The sequence below is a fragment of the Pseudophryne corroboree genome, chromosome 6 (genome assembly GCF_028390025.1).
Source record: "Pseudophryne corroboree isolate aPseCor3 chromosome 6, aPseCor3.hap2, whole genome shotgun sequence".
In the NCBI taxonomy this organism is placed as follows: domain Eukaryota; kingdom Metazoa; phylum Chordata; class Amphibia; order Anura; family Myobatrachidae; genus Pseudophryne; species Pseudophryne corroboree.
In genome coordinates, this window is record NC_086449.1 from 88,339,237 (window position 1) to 88,365,508 (window position 26,272).

At 47.6% G+C, this 26,272-nt stretch overlaps 5 protein-coding genes, 1 long non-coding RNA gene and 1 other non-coding gene across 7 annotated transcripts in view; 3 read left to right on the forward strand and 4 right to left on the reverse strand.

Moving 5' to 3' along the window:
- The first annotated feature begins 34 nt into the window (after nt 1-34).
- On the forward strand, nt 35-1,202 carry LOC134936426 (uncharacterized). The gene is made up of 2 exons (XR_010180491.1): nt 35-453; nt 1,085-1,202. It is a non-coding gene; the product is annotated as an uncharacterized LOC134936426 (long non-coding RNA).
- Nucleotides 1,203-2,683: 1,481 nt separating this feature from the next.
- Nucleotides 2,684-4,561, forward strand: LOC134936413 (histone H1B-like). Its single transcript, XM_063931444.1, has one exon. It carries the CDS (start codon nt 3,108-3,110, stop codon nt 3,720-3,722), a length of 615 nt encoding a protein of 204 aa, XP_063787514.1. The 5' UTR covers nt 2,684-3,107; the 3' UTR covers nt 3,723-4,561.
- A 938-nt stretch (nt 4,562-5,499) lies between these two features.
- LOC134936422 (histone H2B 1.1-like) lies at nt 5,500-5,952 on the reverse strand. The gene has a single exon (XM_063931451.1). The coding sequence runs from the start codon at nt 5,929-5,931 to the stop codon at nt 5,551-5,553; it is 381 nt and encodes a 126-aa protein (XP_063787521.1). The 5' UTR covers nt 5,932-5,952; the 3' UTR covers nt 5,500-5,550.
- A 281-nt stretch (nt 5,953-6,233) lies between these two features.
- LOC134936419 (histone H2A type 1) lies at nt 6,234-6,745 on the forward strand. Its single transcript, XM_063931448.1, has one exon. It carries the CDS (start codon nt 6,276-6,278, stop codon nt 6,666-6,668), a length of 393 nt encoding a protein of 130 aa, XP_063787518.1. The 5' UTR covers nt 6,234-6,275; the 3' UTR covers nt 6,669-6,745.
- A 642-nt stretch (nt 6,746-7,387) lies between these two features.
- Nucleotides 7,388-7,965, reverse strand: LOC134936418 (histone H3). The gene has a single exon (XM_063931447.1). It carries the CDS (start codon nt 7,852-7,854, stop codon nt 7,444-7,446), a length of 411 nt encoding a protein of 136 aa, XP_063787517.1. The 5' UTR covers nt 7,855-7,965; the 3' UTR covers nt 7,388-7,443.
- An 830-nt stretch (nt 7,966-8,795) lies between these two features.
- Nucleotides 8,796-26,272, reverse strand: part of LOC134934338 (uncharacterized) — a 56,522-nt gene continuing 39,045 nt past the window's right edge. Inside the window, exons 3-4 of the mRNA XM_063929795.1 lie at nt 19,903-19,914; nt 8,796-9,693 (exon numbers count right to left, since the gene is read on the reverse strand). Coding sequence (XP_063785865.1) covers nt 9,378-9,693; nt 19,903-19,914 — 328 coding nt within the window. The 3' untranslated portion in view covers nt 8,796-9,377. The remainder of the gene's footprint in view (nt 9,694-19,902; nt 19,915-26,272) is intronic.
- LOC134938193 (U2 spliceosomal RNA) lies at nt 16,184-16,376 on the reverse strand. The gene has a single exon (XR_010180806.1). It is a non-coding gene; the product is annotated as a U2 spliceosomal RNA (small nuclear RNA).

Below are 26,272 nucleotides of genomic sequence, written 5' to 3' on the forward strand. Positions count from 1 at the left end.
AAAACTTTCTGTTGCTCCTTTGTTTTATGTAACCGGCAGGCGCGGGAACGAAATGAGTCACGAGATATCACCACGATTCAGCCATAACGATTACACTGTAATCACAGTAAACCTGGAAGTAATTGCTGATTTGCTGTCAGTCCAGCAAGAAGAGACAACCAGTCAACATACATAGCACACGGCGCTGATACAGGACTCTAGTCTAAAGAGTCTTGGAAAAGAAACGTGATTATAAGCAGTGCTGAATAGCTACCATCGGCGGGATTCGGGAATAGTATTGTTAGGAAACAACAGATGTTCCTTACAAGCTGTACTCAGTCTCACTAATGCCGGGAGCTCATAGTATGTGACTGCAGTAAAAACAGTATAAATCAAAGGATCTGCATACCTTGCAACATTGACAGCAAAATGATTATCATTTGATTGTTAAAGAATTACAAATACACTTATATGGTAGGTCTCATTTATTTATATATTATGGGAAGCTTTAGGACTGAAAATAATCAGAACTTCAGCATGCATTGGGGGCAATATTACACTAATGGGGAACAGTAAATAGTGTTATACAATTGTTATTATTCTATTAAAACAGCAGTGGATACAATCTTTAGCAAAGTATCATTTCAGACCACAAGCTGAATCTCATAACTGAGAAAGACTAATGTACAGTACAGGAAGAACATAGAGGTAAATATCTATCTAGACAGAAAAGGGGTTTACAAGAAAGGGGCTCTTGGTGGAAATAACAATCAAAAATTGATTAATTACTTAGTCTTTTTGTATGACTGAATTTTTATTGATGCACATTTTATTAGTTCATTTTAATTTCCTTTTCACTTTAAACAAAATACTTTTATAAAAAGTATTAGTTAAAAGGTATATTTTATGACACTCCATTTGAGTTAAACACTTATAGGGTATTATATGGCTTTAAGAAAAATGAATCTGTGACCTAAATGTAAAGGAATTAAGAATACAAATGCAATGCAATGCAAACTATACTGATAACCACTCACGTCTTCCTATGGTGCACTACAGTATACTAAAAGATGACTGCTTCTCCTGTTTCTTTCTCTCTGCGTAGGGATCGGCTGTGCTACTACCCAAGACTTCTGGAAATGCAATTATGTTCCTATTGACTGTTGAGGCTGCGTTAAAATGTTTGTATTTATGAAACCTTTAAAGTAAATCTGTAATGGGAATTACTGACATCCATTTTTATATGTCCACACACTTTAACAGCACTGGGGTAAAATAAATGGCATAAAAAGTTATATACTGTGTAAAAGGAGAAAAACGGAAACAGGCAGAAATGGATAGCCTAAATATCATGTAACATGTACACATGCTGCCAAATAAAATGACATCTTATCATACCTCCCAACATGACCCTCTCCAGGAGGGACAGAATGCTCTGCTCCTGGACTTCCCTCTTAATCTATTATTGCCATCACCTGTGGTTAAACACCTTTCTTATCCATAAACCTGTTCAACACAGGTGCCGGCAATCACAAATTAAGAGAAAAGTCCAGCAGCAGAGCATTGTGTCCCTCCTGGAGAGGGTCATGTTGGGAGGTATGTCTTATACAGTATACCACTAGTTTCCATGTGGTTATCATTTTCACTTTCAAGACCAAAGTGAGTTAAGCAGGGGGTGGAAGGAACAAAAGGAGGAAGTTGGAGACAAAACGAAGAAGATAGGAAAAAGAGAGAGAGAGAGAGAGAGAGAGAAACGTTCCTTTCCATTTCCCACTACACTTCTCCCTGTTACTCCTTCTCCTCATGACTTCTGGGCTTTACCTTATTTCTCCAGTCACACCCATTATATTCTATGCTCTGTTCACACACCTCACTATTTTTTGCACCCTTCTCCTTATTTGTATAATCTCTCTCTCTCTCTCCTCCTTTTATCAGCACCCACACTTCCTTCCCCATCCCTCTTTACACAAACACCTTTTCTCAGTACCCATTTGTATACTTCTCTCTGTAAAAAGTTGGTAGTTCTGGAGATATAGTGTGTATGTCTCAATGTCGGTATGGTGCATACATTACAGGCACTATGAAGACTGTCCTTGTCTGGAAATTAAATGACCTTGAACTAACGTTGGGGGGGGGGGATCCTAGAGCTATGAAGGGGTGTGGATGCAGGCTACCCTCATTTCTAGTGAGCAACAGCTAGACCAACAGTCGCAGCTTTATGTACCAGATGTCTGGCACCCTGGTCCTGCCACCGTGGTGGGCACCTCCTTCTGTAACTTTCCCGTGAGCGTCTTGTCCGTATTGGCACTTGGCAGCATGATCAGAGTTTCTGGCACAAGGTAATTATTCTTCACTAGGGGTTTATTTCCTGGCAGTCTGAGAGGAATGGGACCAGGGCACCACAGCCATCTTCCTAGCTATAGGATCGTTGGTGGGAAGTGCCAACCGCACTCTTCACAGCCAGAAAACCCCCAGGGATGAGTAACCAGCAATTGTATCTACTAAGCATACTTACCTTGTCCTAGTAGCTATAATTCATAGACAAGAGCGCCAGCACCGTGTGAGGCATCATGCCTGTGCTATGTACCTGTGTGTTCAAGAGCCAACACGTCATCTTTATGTGTTTTATTATGCACCCTACTCTGCACAGAGTGTGCTGCAAATCACCTTCATTATCTACAGGGCCAGGAGGAGACAGATAGGTCAGAGTGGACATAATAGCCTCACAGTAAAGGAGAGATGTGTTACAGGCCGGGCACTTCCATCCTGCTGTGGGTGAGCTTCCAGTCGCTATGCCTGTCCTTCTTCTCAGCGACTAGGCCAGCAATGGCCATATAGGGTTCGAAGAGACTTGGAGTACGAGTGCGGTACAGAGAGCCGGCTCGCCGCTCTCCTCATGCCCTAGAAAAGACTCTTTTTCTGGGCTAGGGAAACACAAGGTGAGAGCAGATTGTCCCTTACACTCAGACAGGGAAAAGTTTACACGGCTGCTCATTCCGCCAATGGGAGCACAGGAGGCGCCAAGCTCAACAGCCAATCACAGCACAGCAGGCAGTGTATATTAGAGACATCCGGAGCTGAGAGCGTGTTATTTAGTATCTGTATTAAGTATTTTGTTGTACGCTAACATGGCAGAAACTGCACCAGACTCCTCCGCTGTCCCTATATCAGAGGGCGCAGCCAAAAAGAAGAGGCAGCCGAAGAAAGCTGCAGGGGGAGCCAAGAAAAGCTCCAAATCTTCCGGACCCAGCGTCTCCGAGCTGATTGTAAAAGCCGTGGCCGCTTCCAAGGAGCGCAGTGGAGTTTCTCTTGCCGCCCTGAAGAAGGCTCTGGCTGCCGGAGGCTACGATGTGGAGAGGAACAACAGCCGCATTAAAGTGGGGGTGAAAGGATTGGTGACCAAAGGAACTCTCACCCAGGTGAAAGGCACCGGCGCTTCCGGCTCCTTCAAGCTTAATAAGCAGGTGGAAAGCAAGAAACCCGCCCTGAAGCCCAAGAAACCAGCGGCAAAGAAAGTGGCTAAATCTCCGAAGAAGCCCAAGAAAGCTCCGCGTGCAGCTAAGAGCCCCAAGAAGGTGAAGAAACCCGCTAAAGCGGCTGCTGCCAAAAGCCCAAAGAAGCCTAAAGCCGTGAAGTCTAAGAAGGCGGCCAAGAGTCCGGCCAAGAAGGCAGCGAAGCCCAAAGCCGCCAAAAGCCCGGCCAAGAAGGCAGCTAAGCCCAAGAAAGCTGCGGCCAAGAAGTGATAAAAGAGCCGCCGCAGCCTCGCTTCCTTGTTATTCCCACCCAAAGGCTCTTTTCAGAGCCACCCACCCTGTCCAGGCAGAGCTGTAGGCGCACGACGTCACCTGTAGAGTGAATAATAGTCGCCAGATTTGAATGATTTATTGTCTCAGAGAGAATAACAATGGTGGCGGTATTATAGGGCAGATACAGTATCTCAGCGCATGAAGGTCGTTATACCCATCATGCAATTTGTTTCATGTAAGTTCCTAAGGTCTCCATTGAATTGTCTCAGACAGGCAGTGGTCTAATCAGTAGACTAAACTAGAATTCGCATAGACATTATTCATGCCAGCAGCAGAGAGCTATTATTCCTACGATCAGACGCTGCTAGTACTGGACGGGTTATTTCTATGCGTGGCAGCTGTATAATGAGTACAGGAGGTAGATGTATTGCAGCGCTGCTCAGTATGACAGTGTTCAGCGCTAATCACACGCTACATAAGCAATGTGTCTGCTGAGCCGTGGTAGAGAGAGCAGGAGAAAGATCGTGTTACCCAAGATACGCCAGTCACCCGCGCTTATCTACACTACACAAGCTCGCCTCACACAGCGGCAGCTGATATCTCGTTTCCTCTGCCACACAGTCACAAAGCAGGTCCTGTTCAGACCATCTAATTAGGCTTTATGTTCCCAGAGTACAAAGGGAAGGAATCTTATTTACCTCACGTCTAAATATACAATTATGGTAAAGGAAGAACGATACATAGAAGCATTTCTTGATAAGTAGTGACATTTCATCTCTCTAAAATGATAAATAGCGTGTTTCTCGGTGGATACATTGTAATGAAACCTACACTGCCGCCTTGGGATAGGAGGGAGATTATTCAAAATGGACCAATGACAGCCGAGCAGAAATCGGCGGGAGGGGAAAAAATATATTCGCCGGAGTCAGCAATTCAAATCGCAGCCTGAAAAAACCTCCTCTCTCCAATTCTCCCACCGACATTGCCGCTTGTGCCTGGGCCCTATGTGACGGCTAGCAGTATTCCTGGCGCCTGGGTTTGGTTATTCTGGTTAAAGCTCCCAATTGATAAGCGCTAGGGCATTACAGCTGTTGGTCCCTTTTATATCACTGTATAATGCGCCATTTATCCGCATGTGGTATTGTATATGGGGCCAGCTCAATATAAACCTGAGCGCTGCAGCTACTATACTCAGCCGAGTCTCTATCCAGGTCACTGCTGCACAAATAACCCTGGAAGCGGTGTTACTGTTATTCCAGTATAAGGAGCACTCAGAGCAGGTGTGCCTACACAGGAATCACGTGGTGTCATCACTAAACACATTGATACATCTAAATGGATCCTGTTCTCATGAAACTAACTGGGAACAATAGAACCGCAGTAACGCCGGAGTTTGCGCCCTGGTGCTATTTCTGCAATTATTGGAATATGCTGACACAGGTCGTCTTGCAGTAATTATCTCCAACTGTGTGTATCCGAGATGCAGAGTGATCATAATACTGGCACAAATTGTTAGTGTAAAAAGAGACTTTGTAACATTTTAATCAGAGCAAATAATTTTCCAGTTCTACAACTACACGGGCAGAGTATGGCTGTTTTCTGTCAGCACCTACAAGGAACTTTTCTAATGTAAGGAATATAGAGAAACCGGTTCTGTAGGAACAACAAATTATAAACTGCAAGACTCAGTCTATACAGCCCCTGGGGTACTGTGATCCAGCCAAGTAGACATCGCACAAACCATCATAGTCACAGCCCGATTAGAGAGGAGGTGGGTGGCTCTTAAAAGAGCCTTTGTGTTGATGGATCGGAGAAGGAAGGGAAACTACTTGGCGCTGGTGTACTTGGTGACGGCCTTGGTGCCCTCGGACACGGCGTGCTTGGCCAGCTCTCCCGGCAGCAGCAGACGTACTGCGGTCTGGATCTCCCGGGAGGTGATGGTGGAGCGCTTGTTGTAGTGAGCCAGGCGGGAAGCTTCCCCCGCAATGCGCTCAAAGATGTCATTGACAAAGGAGTTCATGATACCCATAGCCTTGGAAGAGATGCCGGTATCAGGGTGCACCTGCTTCAGCACCTTGTAGACGTAAATAGCGTAACTCTCCTTCCTGCTCTTTCTACGCTTCTTCCCATCCTTCTTCTGGGTCTTGGTCACCGCTTTCTTAGAGCCTTTCTTGGGCGCCGGAGCAGACTTCGGTGGGTCAGGCATTCTAGCGTTTCTGTAGAGCACAATGCAGAAAATCTGTGTGTCTGCTTACCACATCTGTTGTATTTATAGGCATCTTATGCAAACGAGGTATCACCAATGCAAGCTACACTATTGGGTAGAAGTGTCATGTGACACTGGTACGCATCGTAACCCCACCCTTCTTTTTGCGGATTGGCCTGTGGATGAAGTTGAGCTGCAATTGGTCTGCTTGTAAGCAGACCAATCACAGAGCAAGCAGCATGTCGCTTCTAGTATATATGTAAGAGGATGTGGATGTTTTGGAGATTTTTCTTTCAGTTGAAATAGAGGTTTTTTTTTTTGTTATTTCATTGAACCTCACAAGCATGTCTGGAAGAGGGAAACAAGGCGGCAAGACCCGTGCTAAGGCAAAGACTCGCTCATCCCGTGCCGGTCTCCAGTTCCCAGTCGGTCGAGTTCACCGTCTGCTGAGGAAAGGTAATTATGCCGAGCGGGTGGGAGCCGGTGCACCGGTCTATCTGGCCGCGGTACTGGAGTATCTGACGGCTGAGATTTTGGAGCTCGCCGGAAACGCAGCCCGCGACAACAAGAAGACCCGCATCATCCCCCGCCACCTGCAGCTGGCTGTACGCAACGACGAAGAGCTCAACAAGCTGCTCGGTGGTGTGACCATCGCCCAGGGAGGCGTTCTGCCCAACATCCAGGCTGTATTGCTGCCCAAGAAGACTGAGAGCCACAAATCGGCCAAGAGCAAGTAACGTGATGCTGGCAGCTTCCACCACAGAACCGATATGTACCTGACACACAACACAAAGGCTCTTCTCAGAGCCACCCACGTCTTCCCAAGAGAGCTGTGTGTACTGCCATTGTCATTGCTGTATCGATAGCCGCGCTTTTATTAACCACACTTCATTCACAGACGGCGGTGCAGGGAACAGGATCATTCTGTATTATACACATGTATGAGCTTTAGCTGCTATATAATTTGCTAATGTTACGATGCTCCCACTTTCGGCGCTCTTATCTATTGTGGTTTAGTCCAGTGAAAGTATAAATGTTCCCTCTGCTATCACTGCATTCTGCCATTGAGGCCCCTTCAGCTTTTCTGGGACGTGCACTGATCGTATATAGCCGGGATTTCCTACCTAAGCTCGGCTTTGTGTGCGAGTGATCTATCTTATCACACGGCGCAATGAGAACTATATCCTCTATCCGTGCGCTCCTCACTGCAGGAGACATGCTGGAAAAGCAGCAATTCTCCAAGGCGATGTATCGGGAACACTGTGCTCTGTCCGTCATGGAATTATTTCATACATACTGTGTAACATTTCTTTATCCCTCTGGCTTTTGTTTATTTCTTCATCATAACGTATACATGTATTAGATTTGTCCAGTCAGTTGTAGCGCGGAGGGTTCGTCACAACTGGATGTTGCTCAGACATTTATAGGTTTATGATTCAGCTAGTTTATAGGAAGATTTGGTGGCTCTGAAAAGAGCCTTTGTGTTGCTGCATATATAGGGGTGCCGAGTATCTATGCCCTCTCCCCTCGGATCCTACGGGCCAGCTGGATGTCTTTGGGCATGATGGTCACCCTCTTGGCGTGGATGGCGCACAGGTTGGTGTCCTCGAACAGCCCCACCAGATAAGCCTCACTGGCCTCTTGTAGGGCCATGACGGCGGAGCTCTGGAAGCGCAGGTCGGTCTTGAAATCCTGGGCGATCTCCCGCACAAGACGCTGGAAGGGCAGCTTGCGGATCAGCAGTTCGGTGGATTTTTGGTAGCGGCGGATCTCTCTGAGAGCAACAGTCCCGGGACGGTAGCGGTGAGGCTTCTTCACGCCGCCAGTAGCTGGGGCACTTTTCCGGGCGGCTTTGGTGGCTAACTGTTTGCGGGGAGCTTTCCCACCGGTGGACTTCCGCGCTGTTTGCTTGGTCCTGGCCATATTTCACAAGAAGCAACTGCAAATACTACTGTACAGCTATAACAATGAGAGAAATGGCTACATGCAAACCTATTTATACACAGTGCTGCACCCTGATTGGATAACGACGCCTCCACCGATTGGTTTTAAATAACCGTTTGAACTATGGGAAAAAAACCGCCATTTCTAGTAGCAGATAATTGTTACAAAAATCGACATGAGAAGGCGTTGATTGTCCTATATATAATTTAACCACTTTAGCCGGACTGCGCAATTTATTTTTCAGTGTGAGCTGGAAATACACCAGCCAGATGTATCCAAGTCAGTTTAGTTCTTTAGTTAATAATGTACACATTGTGTAGGAGGATGTAACAGGGCATTGGATACAATGTGTATATATAATGTATTTCCGCTTATAGCTCATCGGCTCATACCGCTGCAGCTCAGCTTCCAACTCTGCAGCTATTACATTTATTTCGCCTTGACCAGGTCTCATGTATTAGAGGTGTAATGTCCCGGTGATCACACAGTATAGTGCTATGATCATGTAATGATCTATGTTACTGGGGCAAACAGCAGAGTTATTCCTCTCAATTCTGAGTCCATATGAAGGATATATTTTACTATTATTTTTTCACTTCCACAAAATATAGTAGTTCCCCTCCCCAGACCAAGGATTTTTTTTGTGTCTTTGATGAGAACAGGGATTTCTTACATTCAATTGACAAAAGGAACTCAGCGCTGAGAAGACGAAAGTAGTAATTACTACAATATAAATCTGTAGAGAGTTGCGAGCGTAAAACTATACAATCAATAACAACCCGGTGCAAACATCAAATCAATCGATATCAAAGACAAAACAGTTCATTTTGGTGTTGGCACCGATTTGAAATAATGATATTTTAAAGAATTGATAATTTTATTGAATAACTTTTTATTTTATTTTTTTTCCTTCCAGCGCTTATTTTTATGGTAGATTTCTTCTGAAGATTTTCTTAGGGTTATATCTATAGGAGATCACACATTCCTCCTCACAGCTGTGGGTCTATTAAAACACAGAGATCTTGTTATCTAGCAGCGCCCAAAAGGTACCATTGGTTTTAATGCAGATACCTAATTATACATCCCCATAGCAGTCTGTCTCCTGTTGTAGTTACTCCTATTCATCTGAGCAATACTAGTTACAGTAGCTAATACTATGTAGACATCATAGAAACACGATTACAGAACCCGCCCCAGAATAGAACATACACCTTTAGAACAATCTGCACAGCCTGTGCAAGTCTATGGAGCACCACTGATACCTACAAGTAGTTGCAGAATATAACGTTATTAAATGGTGGCCGTATATCAGCTATATATTACATGCATGGAGAGCGGATAGACCGCAACCTAATACAAATAAGGTTCTCTCCCCGGTGTATAGTCAGGAGAAGCAGTGTAGAGTAATACTGGCGCATGGTTATAGCTCTCTCATAGAAGAGATGGGCGGCCCTGAAAAGGGCCTTTGTGTGCGGGTGATGGTATTAGATGCGCCTCAGTGTTTAGCCTCCGAAGCCATACAGAGTGCGTCCCTGGCGCTTGAGAGCATAGACCACATCCATGGCGGTGACAGTCTTCCTCTTAGCGTGCTCGGTGTAGGTGACGGCGTCCCGGATCACGTTCTCCAGAAACACCTTCAGCACCCCGCGGGTCTCCTCGTAGATGAGGCCGGAGATGCGCTTCACACCTCCTCTCCGTGCTAGACGGCGGATAGCAGGCTTTGTGATGCCCTGGATGTTATCCCGCAGCACCTTCCTGTGACGCTTAGCGCCTCCTTTCCCGAGCCCCTTTCCACCTTTACCTCTGCCTGACATGTTCCTTCCTGATCACTGCTGTGACTATAACACAAAGAGAAACCTCTGACAGTCTGACTGTTATGTCACTGCCCTGAGATCCTCCTCTTATAATGTTTGGGCGGACTTAGAAGAAAACCTCTGTGCTATGAGGGCGGGGTCATTTCTAGCGTCACTTCCTGTTCTTTGTGAAACTGTTTCAATAGGGACAACATTTCGAGTCCAAATCCTCCTGATACATATATTGGAGCTTTCCTACAGATCTCACCCCCCAAACATACACTGATTGAATAGCAGCGTCCATGTGTCTAATGATACGCGTGTCCCTATTACATGGTAAATATGACATCACTGTCTCTATGGAGCTGCTGGTTCCCTCCCATCCCCCCTTTCTCATTTTGAAATATCACTTCTCTAGGTGTGAATGTGAACTTGCCTGTGATGGTCAGCAGTCTCTGCGGAGACCTGAGGCTTCTCCTGCGTGTCCATCTCTAGACTGCAGGGTGACCATCATTTCCTGTATACCTGGGTTTAGCCTGTAGTACAGATTTCATCATACGATCAGATAGTCTGTGTGAGTGAGAACCTGTACTGGAGGTGTACTGTAGGGAAGGTGTTGGGAACATGCCCTGCTCCCTCAGCAGGAAGAGGATCCACACGTTGGGAGGGGGCACAGGATTTACAGTACACAAAGGTGGGGACCAGCAGCACAATCACGGGTCATTGTGTACTCAGTTCTTCCAGCCATACAATGCGAATCTCACTAAAATAAAGCAATTAGATAACCCTGCACATTAGATATCAGCACAAACACATACCCCATATGAAAGAGACAGGGAGAGGTGATGTGTAAATCGCACAGGATTACATAGTCACTAGACACAAATGTGCCCCCTACAGGGCATGTCGTGTGCCTACAGCTCTGCTGAGAAAGGGTGTGTAGCAGATATTACTACTCTCAGCCCTCTGTCTCTCCAGCTCTCCAGTACCCATCTAGCTGCTGTCAGCTCTCTTCTGTCTCTACAGCCATCACCTCCCCCTTTTCTCTCCTCTGACAGCCCCTCTCCATCTCTCTCACCATCAAGCAACCCCCACTCTGTATCCTCAGACAGGCCACATCTTTCTGTCTCAAAAGCCCCCCCCCCCCCCCCCCCCCAACAAACACACTTTTCTCCCCAGCTACCCAGTCTTCCCCCGGTCTAACCAGTCATCACTCTACTGTCTTTCCAGCCACAACCCTTCTTTCTCTATGGCCCTGCATTGTTTCCCTAGCCCCATCCAGTCCCTTTCTGTATCTCTAGATCTCTCAGCCAACACCCCTTCTGTCTGCTTTATCTCTCATCTCAAGCCCTAGTGAGCTCCTCGTCATGACTTAGGGGTAAATTTACTAAAGCTTCTAAAACAGAGATTTGGTGAAGTTGCCCATAGCAACCAATCAGATGCTGTCTATCATTTTCTAATAGGCAATAGAGAAATGATAGCCAGCATCTTACTGGTTGCTGTGGGCAACATCACCAATACTCTGTTTTAGATGTTAGTGTAAATTTACCCCTTAACATTCACCTTCTTTTCTTTCTGCTACTCACCCATCTGTCTCATCAGCCGGCACCCCTTCTGTCTCATCAGCCAGCACCCCTTCAGTCTCATCAGCCAGCACCCCTTCAGTCTCATCAGCCGGCACCCCTTCTGTCTCATCAGCCAGCAGCCCTTCTGTCTCATTATCAGGCACCCCTTCAGACTCATCAGCCAGCAGCCCTTCAGACTCATCAGCAAGCAGCCCTTCAGACTCATCAGCCAGCAGCCCTTCTGTTTCATCATCAGGCATCCTTTCTGCCTCATTAGCCGGCACCCCTTCTGTCTCATCAGCCGGTACCCCTTCTGTCTCATCAGCCGGCACCCCTTCAGTCTCATCAGACGGCACCCCTTCTGTCTCATCAGCCGGCACCCCTTCTGTCTCATCAGCCGGCACCCCTTCAGTCTCATCAGCCGGCACCCCTTCAGTCTCATCAGCCGGCACCCCTTCAGTCTCATCAGCCGGCACCCCTTCAGTCTCATCAGCCGGCACCCCTTCTGTCTCATCAGCCAGCACCCCTTCTGTTTCATCAGCAGACACCCCATCTGTCTCATCAGCCGGCACCCATTCTGTCTCATCAGCCGGCACCCATTCTGTCTCATCAGCCGGCACCCCTTCTGTCTCATCAGCCAGCACCCCTTCTGTCTCATCAGCAGGCACCCCTTCTGTTTCATCAGCCGGCACCCATTCTGTCTCATCAACCGGCACCCCTTCTGTCATCAGCAGGCACCCCTTCTGTCTCATCAGCAGGCACCCCTTCTGTTTCATCAGCAGGCACCCATTCTGTCTCATCAACCGGCACCCCTTCTGTCATCAGCCGGCACCCCTTCTGTCTCATCTGCCGGTATCCCTTCTGTCTCATCAACCGGCACCCCTTCTGTCTCATCAACCGGCACCCCTTCTGTCTTATCAGCCGGCACCCCTTCTGTCTCATCAGCCGACACCCCTTCTGTCTCATCAGCCGGCACCCCTTCTGTTTCATCAGCCGACACCCCTTCTGTCTCATCAGCAGGCACCCCTTCTGTTTCATCAGCCGGCACCCATTCTGTTTCATTAACCGGCACCCATTCTGTCTCATCAGCCGGCACCCCTTCTGTCTCATCAGCCGGCACCCCTTCAGTCTCATCAGCCGGCACCCCTTCTGTCTCATCAGCCAGCACCCCTTCTGTTTCAACAGCCGGCACCCCTTCTGTCTCATCAGCAGGCACCCCTTCTGTTTAATCAGCAGGCACCCCTTCTGTCTCATCAGCCGGCACCCATTCTGTCTCATCAGCCGGCACCCATTCTGTCTCATCAGCCGGCACCCCTTCTGTCTCATCAGCCAGCACCCCTTCTGTTTCATCAGCCGGCACTCCTTCTGTCTCATCAGCAGGCACCCCTTCTGTTTCATCAGCCGGCACCCATTCTGTCTCATCAACCGGCACCCCTTCTGTCATCAGCCGGCACCCCTTCTGTCTCATCTGCCGGTATCCCTTCTGTCTCATCAACCGGCACCCCTTCTGTCTCATCAGCCGGCACCCCTTCTGTCTCATTAGAAAGGGTAGACTAGATGAGCCAAGAGTTTATGTGCCATCAAATTCTATGTTTCTATGTGTAAGCCCGCCATTCCCCTTGTGTACAAGTGTGCGACTACAGGTGCAAGGCCTGAGACACCAACATTGTGCAATACTCCTAAATAATTATAGTAACAAACAACATAGATCAATAGATCTGCATATAAAGTAAGATTCAGAATGACAGGTTTATCATTTGATTATTAATGCATTAAGAATACATTTAGATGGCAGGCATCAGTTGTCATATTGTGAGTAGCTTTAGCATTGAGAATGACACCTGCATGAATTGGGGACAATATGATGCAAATGGGAAACAATAAATAGTGTTATACAATTGTTACTATTCTGTTAAAACATTAGTGGATACAATATGTAATAAAGTATCACCTTAGGCCACAAGCTAAACATAGAATGTTCATGTAGGAAATACAGGGCTACATCTGTTTAGTAATTTGGATTACACTACAAATTCTCTTGGTGGAAATATCAATAGTGAGTGCACCGCTTTTCCCCTTATATTTGCACCCAGACTATGCACTTTTTTTAAGAAAGATTAAAAGTCTTGATAGCATTTCTGGCTCAGGTCTGTAAGGGATAGATAGGTACCAGGAAGGATCCTGGTCGTGGTGCAGTGTAAACGGGTAAGCCAGGTCAATGCGACCCGATACCCATTCACTGCAGGATGATGCTACATACAAGTAGCTAAAGGACCCTTGATGTCAGGAGGAGAAGTAAGGCCCAGGGATAGTACTTTCACTACCCACGTCAACAACTACTCCCTTTAGTAACCTTGTGTCAAGCAAAGTCAGGCATGGAGCCCGAAGTGATATCAAGATCCCTAAAGATATCAAGAGGTGCTATCATGCTCAGTGCTATTGGCACTCCTCCCATTCACCATCAGGTGTTTAATTAGCTGGATTCCTGCATTTCAGATCACACACTTATAAGGCCCTATTTAGAGGTAAGTCTTGAATAAATGTATAGAGTGTGATAGTATCAGGAATGTTAGGGACCCATGTGAAGAAGTCACCTGACCGCGGTACATGGGCCCGCATATTTGCCCAAATGTGTGCTAAGAACTTCAATTATACTCCATGTTAATTGTGAGGGTTTATTAAAATTATTTTTACTATCAGTGTTCTTAGTGCTAAGAGTGTGCATCTGCATCTCTCTTCCTCCAGCATAGTGTTTAGGGTTGGACTGGCCCATAGGGGCACAGGGGAAACCACCATTGGGCCCACTGCCTGGGGGCCCACCTCCTCCTCTAGTGATCAAATTCCAGACTGTGCACTAGAATTATACATTATACATATGTATAATACTTATACTATATGCTTATAATTAAACTGTAAAGTATATATTTATCAAGGGGCCCAGACTATGCACTCTCTTATATTTAGTCAAGTCTCCGTGGCAGCTTGCTAACCCCATCTGGAGACTGGCCACCCCCAAAACATGGGCCCCTACCTCCTGCACCTCCGGTGGGCCCTTCATGCCCCAGTCCGACACTGATAGTATTAGAAGCCTCAGCATGATAGCACCTCTTGATATCTTTAGTAATAGGATGTGCAGTGCAGTCCAGGTCCCCCCCACCCCCACCCCACATCTTTCTGGTTTCATTTGGTGCATTTGAAATGTCAGAGCTGAGTCACAGTTTTGCAACTTGTGTGAAGTGACATCCAGTCCAAAAGAGTCCAGAGCAGAAGTAAGGGAGCCATTGTAGATGGAAATGGTTATCAGGGCGAGATACAATGGCAGTGGTAGAGAGAAGAGTTTTTAGCAGTGATGATGAGGTTTTAGAGCCAGACTTCTTACAGACAGCTTTCTTATAGCATGGGGTCAGAGAGGTGGTGTTACTGCAGGATGGAGAATGGGTGCAGGGATAATTATACGCTAGAAAATTATAGTAAAAAAGAGGGACTTCATCAATAGTGGTTGGACACACTTAAGCAGAAATTCAAGACTGTTTCAAACATAATTTCATCCAAACAGACTGTAATGGCAGCAGTGGCAACTGCAACCAGGGCCGACTTAATGGCAGTATTGTAAGCCGTGACCACACAAATAAACTGAGGCCACAACTCAAGCTTATTTACAGGATAGCATGCCAGGAGAGAATAAATAAAAAAAACAACATAATAATAATTACCCTTCCTGCATCTACTCTCCACATGTGTCCATACATTAAATGGCTGTCAGCACTCTTATTGGTGAAAAACTCAAGCAATCCACCAATCAGTATGCTGACAGTCATTACACCGTCTGGCTGCATTCATGGAGGCATTATTATGGTTATTTGTTATTATTGTGTGATAAATGGAGGCACTGTAAGGTCATTTTACACTGTCACAGTCTCCTTTACTTAACAATATCTATTTTGCCAACAAGGTAGGTATCAAGCATAATTTAAACCTGCTTTTGGTTGGTGCAAAGAGATGCAGACTGAGTAAATTATTTGATTATACAGTCCTAATATAGAGTATAGTACACTAAAAGAGGAGTTGTAAGTCCAAGTCAACCTTTTCCAACGTTTATGTAGCCTGGTTCCGGCCTATCATGGGGCCTGCTGGGTGACCTGAGCCTAATGCCCAGGGTCACCATATTCCCTAATGGGCCACACTTACACTAGGGCCTAATGCCCTCTATTACAGGCACAGGTCTAATGCCTGCTATTGGCCCCGTGCCTAGTGCCTGCCTACTGCGCCCACAGGCCTGAGGCCTGATTTATCCCCCACGGGCCTAATGCCCGATCCCTGATGGACTAGGGAGGAGAGGGGAGGGTGACAGATGCCATCTCCAAGGGCCTACCAGTCCCGGTGGGAGAGGCACCGGGAGGAGCTTCGTCAGATCTTTTGGTTTCCACCCTTGGTGACCTCTCCGGTGTGGTCCTTCACTCTTCTGCCGCTGTCCCATCCTGGCCAGCAGCGCCATCACCTCTTCTCCACGTCCAGCCAACAATGGACATCTTCTTTGGTGTGCCCGGCGTCTTCTGGCCTCTTCCGCGGTCTCAGGAACACTTCACGCTCTTCCGTGTGGCCTGCTGCGCTGCTCCTCTTCCTCTGCGGCGTCCACACTTCTCCAGGTCTAGGTGGCATCTGCCATCATGGGGGCGGGGCCCATGAAGTGGCGAGCACTAATTGTCTCGCCACGGCCGTCCGTGATTGGCTGGTGCTGGATTTGAAATGCTGCATCCAGTGCTTCCCATTGGCCGCTTCTGGTCCGGTGCAGGGAACCAATGCATGGTCCCAGCACCGGACACCCGTCACCACTGCACAAGCAGCACTGGGGACAGACAAATTTAGGTTGTGCGAGACATTGCAAAATGGGCATGCAAGCACACTTAAAGATAAAAAGCAGCAATTGTCTATTTTTGGATTACAGAACAGGAAAGGTGCACTGGTCGTGGAAGTACTGCAATATGTGGTTAAAGCATGGAGTGGACATAGCAAGCTCTTTTCCCATCTCCCTGTTCTAAAAATTCATTTAATATATGGCCTCCAGATAGTGGGCGTATCAGATATTAAATTTATGAGAACAGATACAGTACTACACTTGATCTTAGCCAAAAGCATCAGCGGCCTACCTGCCTGCTTGCCAGTCCCTTCTAATGCCCTGTTTGGATTTTGCACACCGACTCCTATCTGCCTAAGAGACAAGCAGGAACAGTCTTGTGTTTGTCACTTGCTAGCTGGAGGCACAATTTGCATGAGCTCCACCTCTTGCACCAGTGGCAGAACTAGCGAGCGGTGGGCCCAGGTGCGACAAAATGCTTTGGGCCCCCCATCCCATCCAAGTCCACCTCCTCACCCCTGGAGAGGATCTGGTGAGGGGGACCTGCTCAGGGCCAGAGAAATGGATACCTAGCAACAGTGCGTAACTAGGCATTTTAGCACTATGTGCAAGAAACGGCATCGGAGCCCCACCACTAGATGCAGAACAGGGGCAGTGCGCGCCGTAGGCGCGCGCAAAAATACATACTGGCGTGGCTTCGTGGGGAAGGGGTGTGGCCACAAAATAATACCAATTCATAAAACGGTGCACAGTAGTCTCCATTATTCAAATTAAGCTGCACAGTAGCACCACTATACCAGGTAGAGACCCTTTTACAACTTACGGCGGACAGATTCCTCTTTTTACACATTACGGCAGACAGCGTCCCCCTTTTTACACATAACGGCAGACAGCGTCCCCCTTTTTACACATTACGGCAGACAGCGTGCACTTTTTACACATAACGGCAGACAGCGTTCCCCTTTTTACACATTACGGCAGACAGCGTCCCCCTTTTTAAACATAACGGCAGACAGCGTCCCCTTTTTACACATAATGGCAGACAGCGTGCCCTTGTTACACATAGCGGCAGACAGCATACACTTTTTACAAATAACGGCAGACAGCGTGCCCTTGTTAAACATAGCGGCAGACAGCGTACCCTTTTTACACATAACGGCAGACAGCGTGCCCTTGTTACACATAGCGGCAGACAGCATACACTTTTTACACATAATGGCAGACAGCCTGCCCTTGTTACACATTACAGCAGAGAGCGTGCCCTTGTTACACATAGCGGCAGACAGCGTCCCCTTTTTACACATAACAGCAGACAGCGTGCCCTTGTTACACATAGCGGCAGACAGCGTACACTTTTTACACATAATGGCAGACAGCGTGCCCTTGTTAAACATAGCGGCAGACAGCGTACACTTTTTACATATAATGGCAGACAGCGTGTCTTTTTTACACATAACGGCAGACAGCGTTTCTTTTTTACACATAACGGCAGACAGCGTCCCCTTGTTACACATTACGGCAGACAGCGCGCCCTTGTTACACATTACAGTAGACAGCATCCCCCTTTTTACACATTGCGGCAGGCAGATTCCCCCTTTTTACACATTACGCCAGGCAAATTCCCCCTTTTTACACATTACGTCAGGCAGATTGCCCCTTGTTACACATTATGTACGGCAGATTCCCCCCTTTTACACATTGCGGCAAGCAGATTCCCCTTTTTACACATTGCGGCAAGCAGATTCCCCCTTTTTACACATAGCGGCAAGCAAATTCTCGCTTTTTATACATTACGGCAAGCAGATTCCCCCTTTTTACACATTGCGGCAGGCAGATTACCCATTTTTACACATTGCGGCAGACAGTCCCCCTTTTTGAAGAAAGAAAGAAAGAAAGAAAGAAAGAAAGAAAGAAAGAAAGAAAGAAAGAAAGAAAGAAAGATAGAATTATACTTACCCTCTCCGCTGGCTCAGGCTCCTCGGTGCAGCTTCTGGTCACGATTCCCGCGCAGGAGAGAAGGAGGAGGAGGGAGGTGGAGGAGGGAGCCGCAGCAGCGCTGTGTTATTGGTGGAGGCGCTGCTGCTGCTGCCCCTCTGCTTTACTATAGGCTGTTCTCGGAAGACAGCCTATAGTGAAGGAGAGGGCCAGCAGCAGCAGTGCCTCAACCAGTAGTAAAGCGCTACTGCGGCTCCCTCCTCCACCTCCCTCCTCCTCCTTCTCCCCCGTGCCGCTGCGCTGTTCTTCTCTCCTGTCCGGTCGGCTGTGTGCTGTGGGTAGCTGTTGCCCGCAGCACACAGCGGCATGTAATGAGTCAGTTTGACTCATTACATGCTTTGGGCCCCTGGACAGTGGCGGGCCCCAGTGCAACGCACTGGTTGCACTGGCTGTAGTTCCGCCTCTGTCTGGCACACATCTACAAGCCGGCTGACAGGCATCCTACCTGGCTCCCTGACTTTTGTCTGTACATTGTGATCCATCAGACATTGTGAAATACTTCAATGGAATATTTTCTAGTTCCACAAAATTCTCATCATTTGAAAGCTGTGGCAAGAGGCTTTAAACAGGCATTTAGTAGTTTCTGGAACTGCAATAGTGTTCTGGAATGTCTGTTCTATGATCCAGGTTCTATGATGTGTGTGCTTGTGTGCTTTCCATTTTGAAATGTCTTGCAAAGGCCTACATTTTTTATTTTGGAAATGGCTTACTTTGGTGCACCTTTACATTCAATGTTTGAGTTGTTCAATGTTTGATATCTCTCTGGTTTTATCTGGTGCATTTGGAATACCAAAGCTGAGTCACAGTTTTGTGACCTGTGTGAAGTGACATCCAGTCCAACAGGGTCCAGAGCAGAAGTAAGGGTGCCATTGTAGATGGAAATGGATTATCAGTGCGAGATACAATGCCAGTGATAGAGAGAAGAGGTTTTAGCAGTGATTATGAGGTTTTAGGGCCAGACTTCTAGCAGACAGCTTTCTTATAGCATGGGGACAGAGAGGTGGTGTTACTGCTGGATGGAAAACGGGTGCAGGGATAATTATATGCAGTGCTTAAAGTGGTCTTAGAGAGGAGGTGGAACTACCCCCCCCCTCCTGGCACCCATGCAATGAAGGTATTGCGCCCCCCCCCCCCCCCCCCCCACAAAAAAAAAAAAAGGGGTGTGGTCTCAAAAAGAAAGGAGTGTGGTCACACAACAGTAATAATGCCCACAGAAGTAGCACCCCTAATACACATAGGGGGTCATTACGAGTTTATTGCTCGCTAGCTTGCTTTAGCAGCCATGCAAACGCTATGCCGCCGCCCACTGTGGAGTGTATTTTAGCTTAGCAGAAGTGCAAACACATGTGCAGCCGAGCTCTACAAAAACAGTTTGTGCAGTTTCAGAGTAGCTCTGAACCTACTCAGCGCTTGCGAGCACTTCAGCCTATTCGTGTCCGGATTTGACGTCATACACCCGCCCAGCGAACGCCCAGCCACGCCTGCATTTTATCAGACACGCCTCCTTTTTTGCAAACACTCCCTGAAAATGGTCAGTTAACACCCAGTAACGCTCCCTTCCTGTCAATCTTCTAGCGGCCGCCAGTGCGAACAAAAACTTTGCTAGAACATGAGCACAACCACAAAGGGCTTTTTACCTGTATGTCACGCGTGCACATTTCCTGGGGCATGCGCAGAAGTACCGTTTTTTCATCTGATCGCTGCGCAGCAAAAATTGGCAGCGAACGATCAACACGGAATGACCCCCATAATGCCCACAGCAGTAGCAACCCATAACACACAATGCCCACAGCAGTAGCACCCCTTATACAATGCCCACAGTAGTATTGCTCTTTATGCAATGTCCACTGTACTGGTAGTGCCCACAGTGGTAGTAACATAGTAACATAGTTAATGAGGCTGAAAAGAGGCAAAAACCCCATCGGGTTCAACCTGTATTCTATATTAAGCAGTGCACATTATAATGCACCAGCTGAAATAATGGTTTCATACCTATTGACAACTATATGTAGTGCCCCTTATATAGAGCCCATAGTAGTGGTGCCCCTTATGCAATGCCCCCAGTAGTAGTGCCCCTTATATAGATACCATAGTAGTGGTGCCCCATATGCAATACCCCTAGTAGTAGTGCCCCTTATGTCCTCAGGAGTGATGCCCCTTATAAAGTGCCCCCTTTACAATGCCCTCATTAGTAGTGCCCCTATTAGTAATGCCCTTAATGGTAATGCCCCTGTGTAGTATTGACCCCAGTAGTAATGTTGCCTGTAGTAATGCACCAGTCATTTAGCCCCCTGTAGTTTAGCCCCAGTAGTTATGCCCCCAGTAGTTTAGACCCCAGTGATAATGCCCCTGCAGTTATGATACCAGTAGTTTACCCCCCCCCCCCCTTTAGTTTAGCCTCCCAGTTGTAAAGCCCCCAGCAGTTTAGCACCTGTAGTTTAGTCCTCATGTAGTTTGCCCCATGTATTTTAGCCCCCAGTGACAATGTCCCCAGTAGTAATGCCACCTTGTAGAAATGCTCCCAGTAGTTTAATCACTGTAGCTATGCCCCCTAATAGTATTGCCCCCTGTAGTTATGCCCCCAAAAGTGATGTCCCCAGTAGTAATGTGCCCCAGTAGTAATGCCCCTGGTAGTAAAGTGCCCCTTTAGTTTGCCCCCAGTAGTTAGCCCTCTTGTAATTTGCCCCCAGTAGCTTGCCCCCATGTAGTTTGCCCCAGTAGCTCCCCCCTTGTACTAAGCCCACCAGTAGTTTGCCCCAGTACTTATCCTCCAGTACATTTCCCCTTATATTTAGCCCCCCAGTAGTTTGCCCCCTTGTAGTTTGACCCCAGTAGTTAGCTCCCAGTAGCTTGCCTCCTTATAGTTTGTCCCCATTAGCTTGCACCCTTGTATTTAGCCCCCCCAGTAGTTTGCCCCCAATAGTTAGCCCTCAGTAGCTTGCTCCCTTGTAGTTTGCCCCAATAGCTTGCCCCCATGTAGTTTGCCACTAGTAGCTTCCCCCTTGTATTTAGCCCCCCAGTAGCTTGCCCCTTTGTAGTTTGTCCCCAGTAGCTTGCCCCTTATATTTAGCCCTTCAGTAGTTTGCCCCGTTGTAGTTTTCCCCCAGTAGTTATCCCCAATGTAGTTTGCCCCCTTGTATTTAGCCCTCCAGTAGTTTGCCCCCTTATAGTTTGCCCCCATGTAGTTTGCACCCAGTAGCTTTCCCCCTTGTAGTTTGCCCCCAGTAGCTTGCTCCCTTGTAGTTTGCCCCAGTAGCTTGCACCCATGTAGTTTGCCCCCAGTAGCCTCCCCCTTGTATTTAGTCCCCCAGTAGTGTGCCCCAGTACTTAGCCCCCCAGTAGCTTGCCCCTTTGTAGTTTGTCCCCAGTAGCTTGCCCCTTATATTTAGCCCCCCAGTAGTTTTCCCCTAGTAGTTATCCCCATGTAGTTTGCCTCCTAATAGTTTCCCCCAGTAGCTTGCCCCCTTGTATTTAGCCCTCCAGTACTTTGCCCCATTTTATTTTGCCCCCTTGTACTTTGCCCCCAGTAGCTTTACCCCTTGTAGTTTGCCCCCAGTAGCTTGTCCCCTTGTAGTTTTCCCCCTTGTATTTAGCCCCCCCAGTAATTTGCCACATTGTAGTCTGCCCCCCAGTAGTTGGCCCCCATTAGCTTGCTCCCTTGTAGTTTGCCCAGTAGCTTGCCCCCTTGTATTTAGCCCCCCAGTAGTATGCTCCCTTGCAGATTGCCCCCCTTGTAGTTTGCCCCCCTTGTAGTGTGCCCCCAGTATTTAGCCCACCTAGTAGATTGCCCCCTTGTAGTTTGCCCCCATTAGCTTGCCCCCTTGTAGTTTGCCCTAGTAGCTTGACCAATTGTAGTTTGCCCCCAGTAGCTTGCACCCTTGCAGTTTGCCTCCTTGCATTTAGCCCCCAGTAGTTTGCCCCCTTGTAGTTTGCCCCAGTAGCTTGCTCCCTTGTAGTTTGCCCCAGTAGCTCGCTCCCTTGTAGTTTGCCCCAGTAGCTTGCTCACTTGTAGTTTGCCCCAGTAGCTTGGCTTGCCCCCTTGTATTTAGCCCCCCCAGTAGTTTGCCCCCTTGTAGTTTGCCCCCATTAGCTTTGCCCTTTGCAGATTGCCCCCAGTAGATTTCACCCTTGTTGTTTGCCCCCTTGTATTTAGCCCCCCAGTAGTTTGCCCTCTTGCAGTTTTGCCCCCAGTAGTCAACCCCCCAGTAGCTTGCCCCCAGTAGCTTGCCTCCAGTAGCTTGCCTCCTATAAATTTTGCCCCCAGTAGCTTGCCTCCTTATATTTAGCCCCCCCCCCAATAGTTTGTTCCTTTGTAGTTTTCCCCCAGTAGTTAGCGCCCTTGTACTTTGCCCCCAATAGTTAGCCCCCAGTAGCTTGCGTCTTGTATTTATTTAACCCCACAGTAGTTTGCCCCCTTGTAGTTTGCCCCAGTAGTTAGCCCCCCTGTAGCTTGCCCACAGTAGATACACACACATACTGTATGTAAAACAAAAAACCCACCATACTCATCAAGCCCCTCTCCCGCGTCCGACCGCTGTGGTCCTTCTGGCGTCCGCTCCTCAGCACTATGAGACATTATGACGTCTCTCCCATAGCATACACTGACAGAGCCGGAAGCCGGAGCTCAGTAGTTAGCTCCTGCCTCCAGCTGCCGCTGTGGAGAGAGAGAGCCGGGAGCCCACTGGTTACACAATCTCAGCATGCACCTAAAATCTACCTGAGGCGGTGGCACTCAGCGAGTTAGGTGAGACGGAGGAAACAGAACTGCTTTCCGTCTCCAAGTGGAACTGACGGAACAAAGTTCCGCCCGTTTTGGCTCACTTTAACCCCTGATTATATGTAAGAAATTATAGTAAAAACGAGGGACTTCATGCAATAGTGGTTGACGCACTTAAGCAGAAATTCAATACTGTTTGAAACATTATTTCATCCAAACAGACTGTAATGGCAGCATTAAAAGCCGTGACCAAACAAACAAACTTGGGCCACATATCAAACTCATATACAGGATAACATGCCGGGAGAGAATAAACTAAAAATATCCCATAATAATAATTACCCTTCCTGCTTCTACTCTCCACATGCGTCCATACATTAAATGGCTTCCAGACCACTAATTACTGAAAAGCTCAAGCAATCCACGAATCAGCATGCTGACAGTCAACCACGGTCTGGCTGCATTCATGAAGGCATTAATATGGTTATGGGTTATAATTGTGTGATAAATGGAGGCACTGTAAGCCAATTTTGCACTGCCCCGGTCTCCTTTACTTACCAATAACTAATTTCCCAGAAAGATAGGTCCCAAGCATAATTTAAACCTGCTTTTGATTGGTGCAAAGATCTGCAGAGTGGATTCTTTGAGTATACAGTCCCAATATAGAGTATAGTACAGTGAAAGAGGAGTTGTAACTCCTAGTCAAACTTTTCCAAAGGGTGTGTAGTCAATATGTTCAGGCAGCATGTTAACATGGTCAGAATTTTTACATTCAACAAGTCAAAATGGTAGAATAATGTATGTTATCTTGAAATACATGTAATCATTTTTTTAAATGCATAGCAAGAGGGATCCAGATGTGACCTTTCCAGCTCATTGAGTGTGTTAGCTCTTTAACTTTGTTTGGGCTTCAAAATTCCTTTGCCATATCCCAGGTCCTGATACCTGGTCCCCTAACCTGATCTACAGTTTCTATGCCTACTCCCTGTGTACCGCACCACGATTCTGTCTTGCCATCACGGGTTGGGTCCCCGGGGGAGATCATATCTTCCAGATGTTCCCGGTTGGACAGGCTCTCATGGCGGCTACCTGGAGTTGTCCAAACCCTACTTCCTGCCCTCCATTCCTCTACGCTGAGCCTCGCTCTCCTCCCAACATGGCTCCAGGAATTACTCGAGGGCACATCTAGGCTGGACATCACTAGTCGCTGCTTCAGCTGTCATTAATGATTAAAATAATACAAAGAAGATGCATATGAGACATATTCTGTGTCATATGCATCCTCTTTATATTATTCTAATCCCTAATCCTCTGAAAGTGGGGTTGGGAGGCACCGATCTTGGTGCCTCCCGTTGTCATTGGGGAAAGATATGGGAGCAGGGGGCGTGTGCGGGCTGGGCCTAGCAACGGGCAGGAAAAGCCCATTGAAATAACATGGGAAACATATAGGGACGTGCTTTCAACCTATGAAAGCACTCCCCTGTCAGTGAGGCCACAGTGATTGGCCGGCGGATCCGTCACTGGATCCGCTGTCAATCACTGTGTGGGCGATGGTGGCGGAGGAGGTGCGAGTGGCGGGATGCGGCGGTGGTGCGGGCGGCGGGATGCGGCGGTGGTGCGGGTGGCGGAAGTTTACCTGTACCAGAGTTTGGCAGCGGAGCTGTACCAGTTTCAAAAATGGTACCTCAGCATAATTTCTGAAATTCTAGATGGCCTCCGAGAGCCAATCACGGCTCGCCATGTCATCGCCCCCTTATACAAGTCAGCAAGAGGGGGAGGCTGTCAGTCCAACGGTGGAGGAGGAGCTGTTTAGAGCGCCTGAAGAAAGAAGACGGCTGACGTCCTGGATGGGCGGCGGCTATGCAAAAGAGCTTAGCAACCGCGACCCACCAGGTGAAGACGCTGGAAACCCTGGGGAAGGCGGCGGCCATGCAAAAGAGCTTAAAGGCAATCGCCTCCCAGGTGAAGACATCGGAAGCCCTGGGGAGGCGGCGCCCCCCCAGGTGAAGATGCCGGAAGCCCTGGGAAGGCGGTGGCCATGCAAAATAGCTTAAATGCTGCCGCCGCAGGTGAAGTTCCTGCACAATAAAATAATAAAACATTAGGTGTTGTGTTTTTATTTTAATATTTTCTTTACAGGCGGACTACGGGTGCCAGTGGGCCCTTTATGTCCAGGCATGCTGGCACTTGTGGTTCTCCAAGTGCCAACATGCTGGGGCAGGCTTCCTGGGACCTGTAGGTTGCCTGTAAAGAACAATATTAACATACAATGAACCCCGCATCCTCCGCAACCAGGGGTGCGGGGTGTAGCACTGGGCTATAATAATAATAATAATAATAATAATAATAATAATAATAATAGCGTATACAACCCTTTTCTTCTAATGCGACACATGTGCTCTCCTTTTCTCCTCTATTTACATATGCTGGATTTAAACAATTTATGCTACGAGGAGAAGGTGTGAGCTTTTGGAGATTGGACACTGCGCATTAGAAGAAAAGGGTTGTATACGCTATTATTATTGTTTATACACCCCCAGATATTACCACTGTATATGAATTGTTTGTCTCAGGCGCCTGGTGGGACCCGTGGTCATAATTTTTTTCTTGTACCAGTGCTGGTTGTTGCTCGGGAGGGGCCCCCTTTCCGAGGAATTCCAGCCCTGGGCTGACTAGTTTGAGGGGTGATTAATGTTATGGCAGGGGGACCCCACACTGAGTGTCTCCCCTGCTATGGCATTACCCCGCCCCCGGCTGGTTCTGCCTGGTGCTGGTTTTAGTGATGGGTGGGGAACAACACTTGTTTTTTTTGCAGGGGTGGTGGTGTTAGCTGCCAGTGCCTCCCCAGCCAGTTACCTCACCGCACGTCACTGGTACTTAGGATTGCTTTTTTCCCTCACAGCACTACATTGAGATGTTAGGTGGGTTAATACTCTATTTCACAATTAATTTTTGGACCAGTTATTGGTCGTTTCACTTGCAGATGTTCAGGGTTTGTTTTTTATCTTACACATTTTATCATCATTTTACTTATAACTCTACTGCCCCCCATCAAAACCATTCCTCCCATCTTCTCTCATCCCTCCCTCTCCCTTTTGTTCCCATCTAAACTTATTATTTTCCTTGTTCCTCCTATTTTGCGTCACCAATCCTATACTTCAAATACTGATTCTTGCCCAGAGAGTGGAGTGGGAGCTACAAGAGTGAGCAACTTCTAGGGGGGGAATTCAAATGTTTAAAAAGTTATTTGGGTGTCTGTGTTTTTCCTATCTAATAGACAGGAGAAAACAGACACCCAACTGACTTTTCAAACAATTGAATGCCCCACCAAGACTAACAATAGCAGCATTATTTAATACATGTCTGGCACCCTGGTCCTGCATCTGTGGTAGGATCCTCCTATCATTGAACCCTGCATATGTTTGCACCTTTTTGGCATCCCAGTCTGATCTGAGCTTCTAGCCCAGGTTAA

Coding starts and splice junctions, on each gene's coding strand:
- LOC134936419 (XM_063931448.1), top strand. CDS start 6,276: ATGTCTGGAAGAGGGAAACAAGGCGGCAAGACCCGTGCTAAGGCAAAG.
- LOC134936422 (XM_063931451.1), bottom strand. CDS start 5,931: ATGCCTGACCCACCGAAGTCTGCTCCGGCGCCCAAGAAAGGCTCTAAG.
- LOC134936413 (XM_063931444.1), top strand. CDS start 3,108: ATGGCAGAAACTGCACCAGACTCCTCCGCTGTCCCTATATCAGAGGGC.
- LOC134936418 (XM_063931447.1), bottom strand. CDS start 7,854: ATGGCCAGGACCAAGCAAACAGCGCGGAAGTCCACCGGTGGGAAAGCT.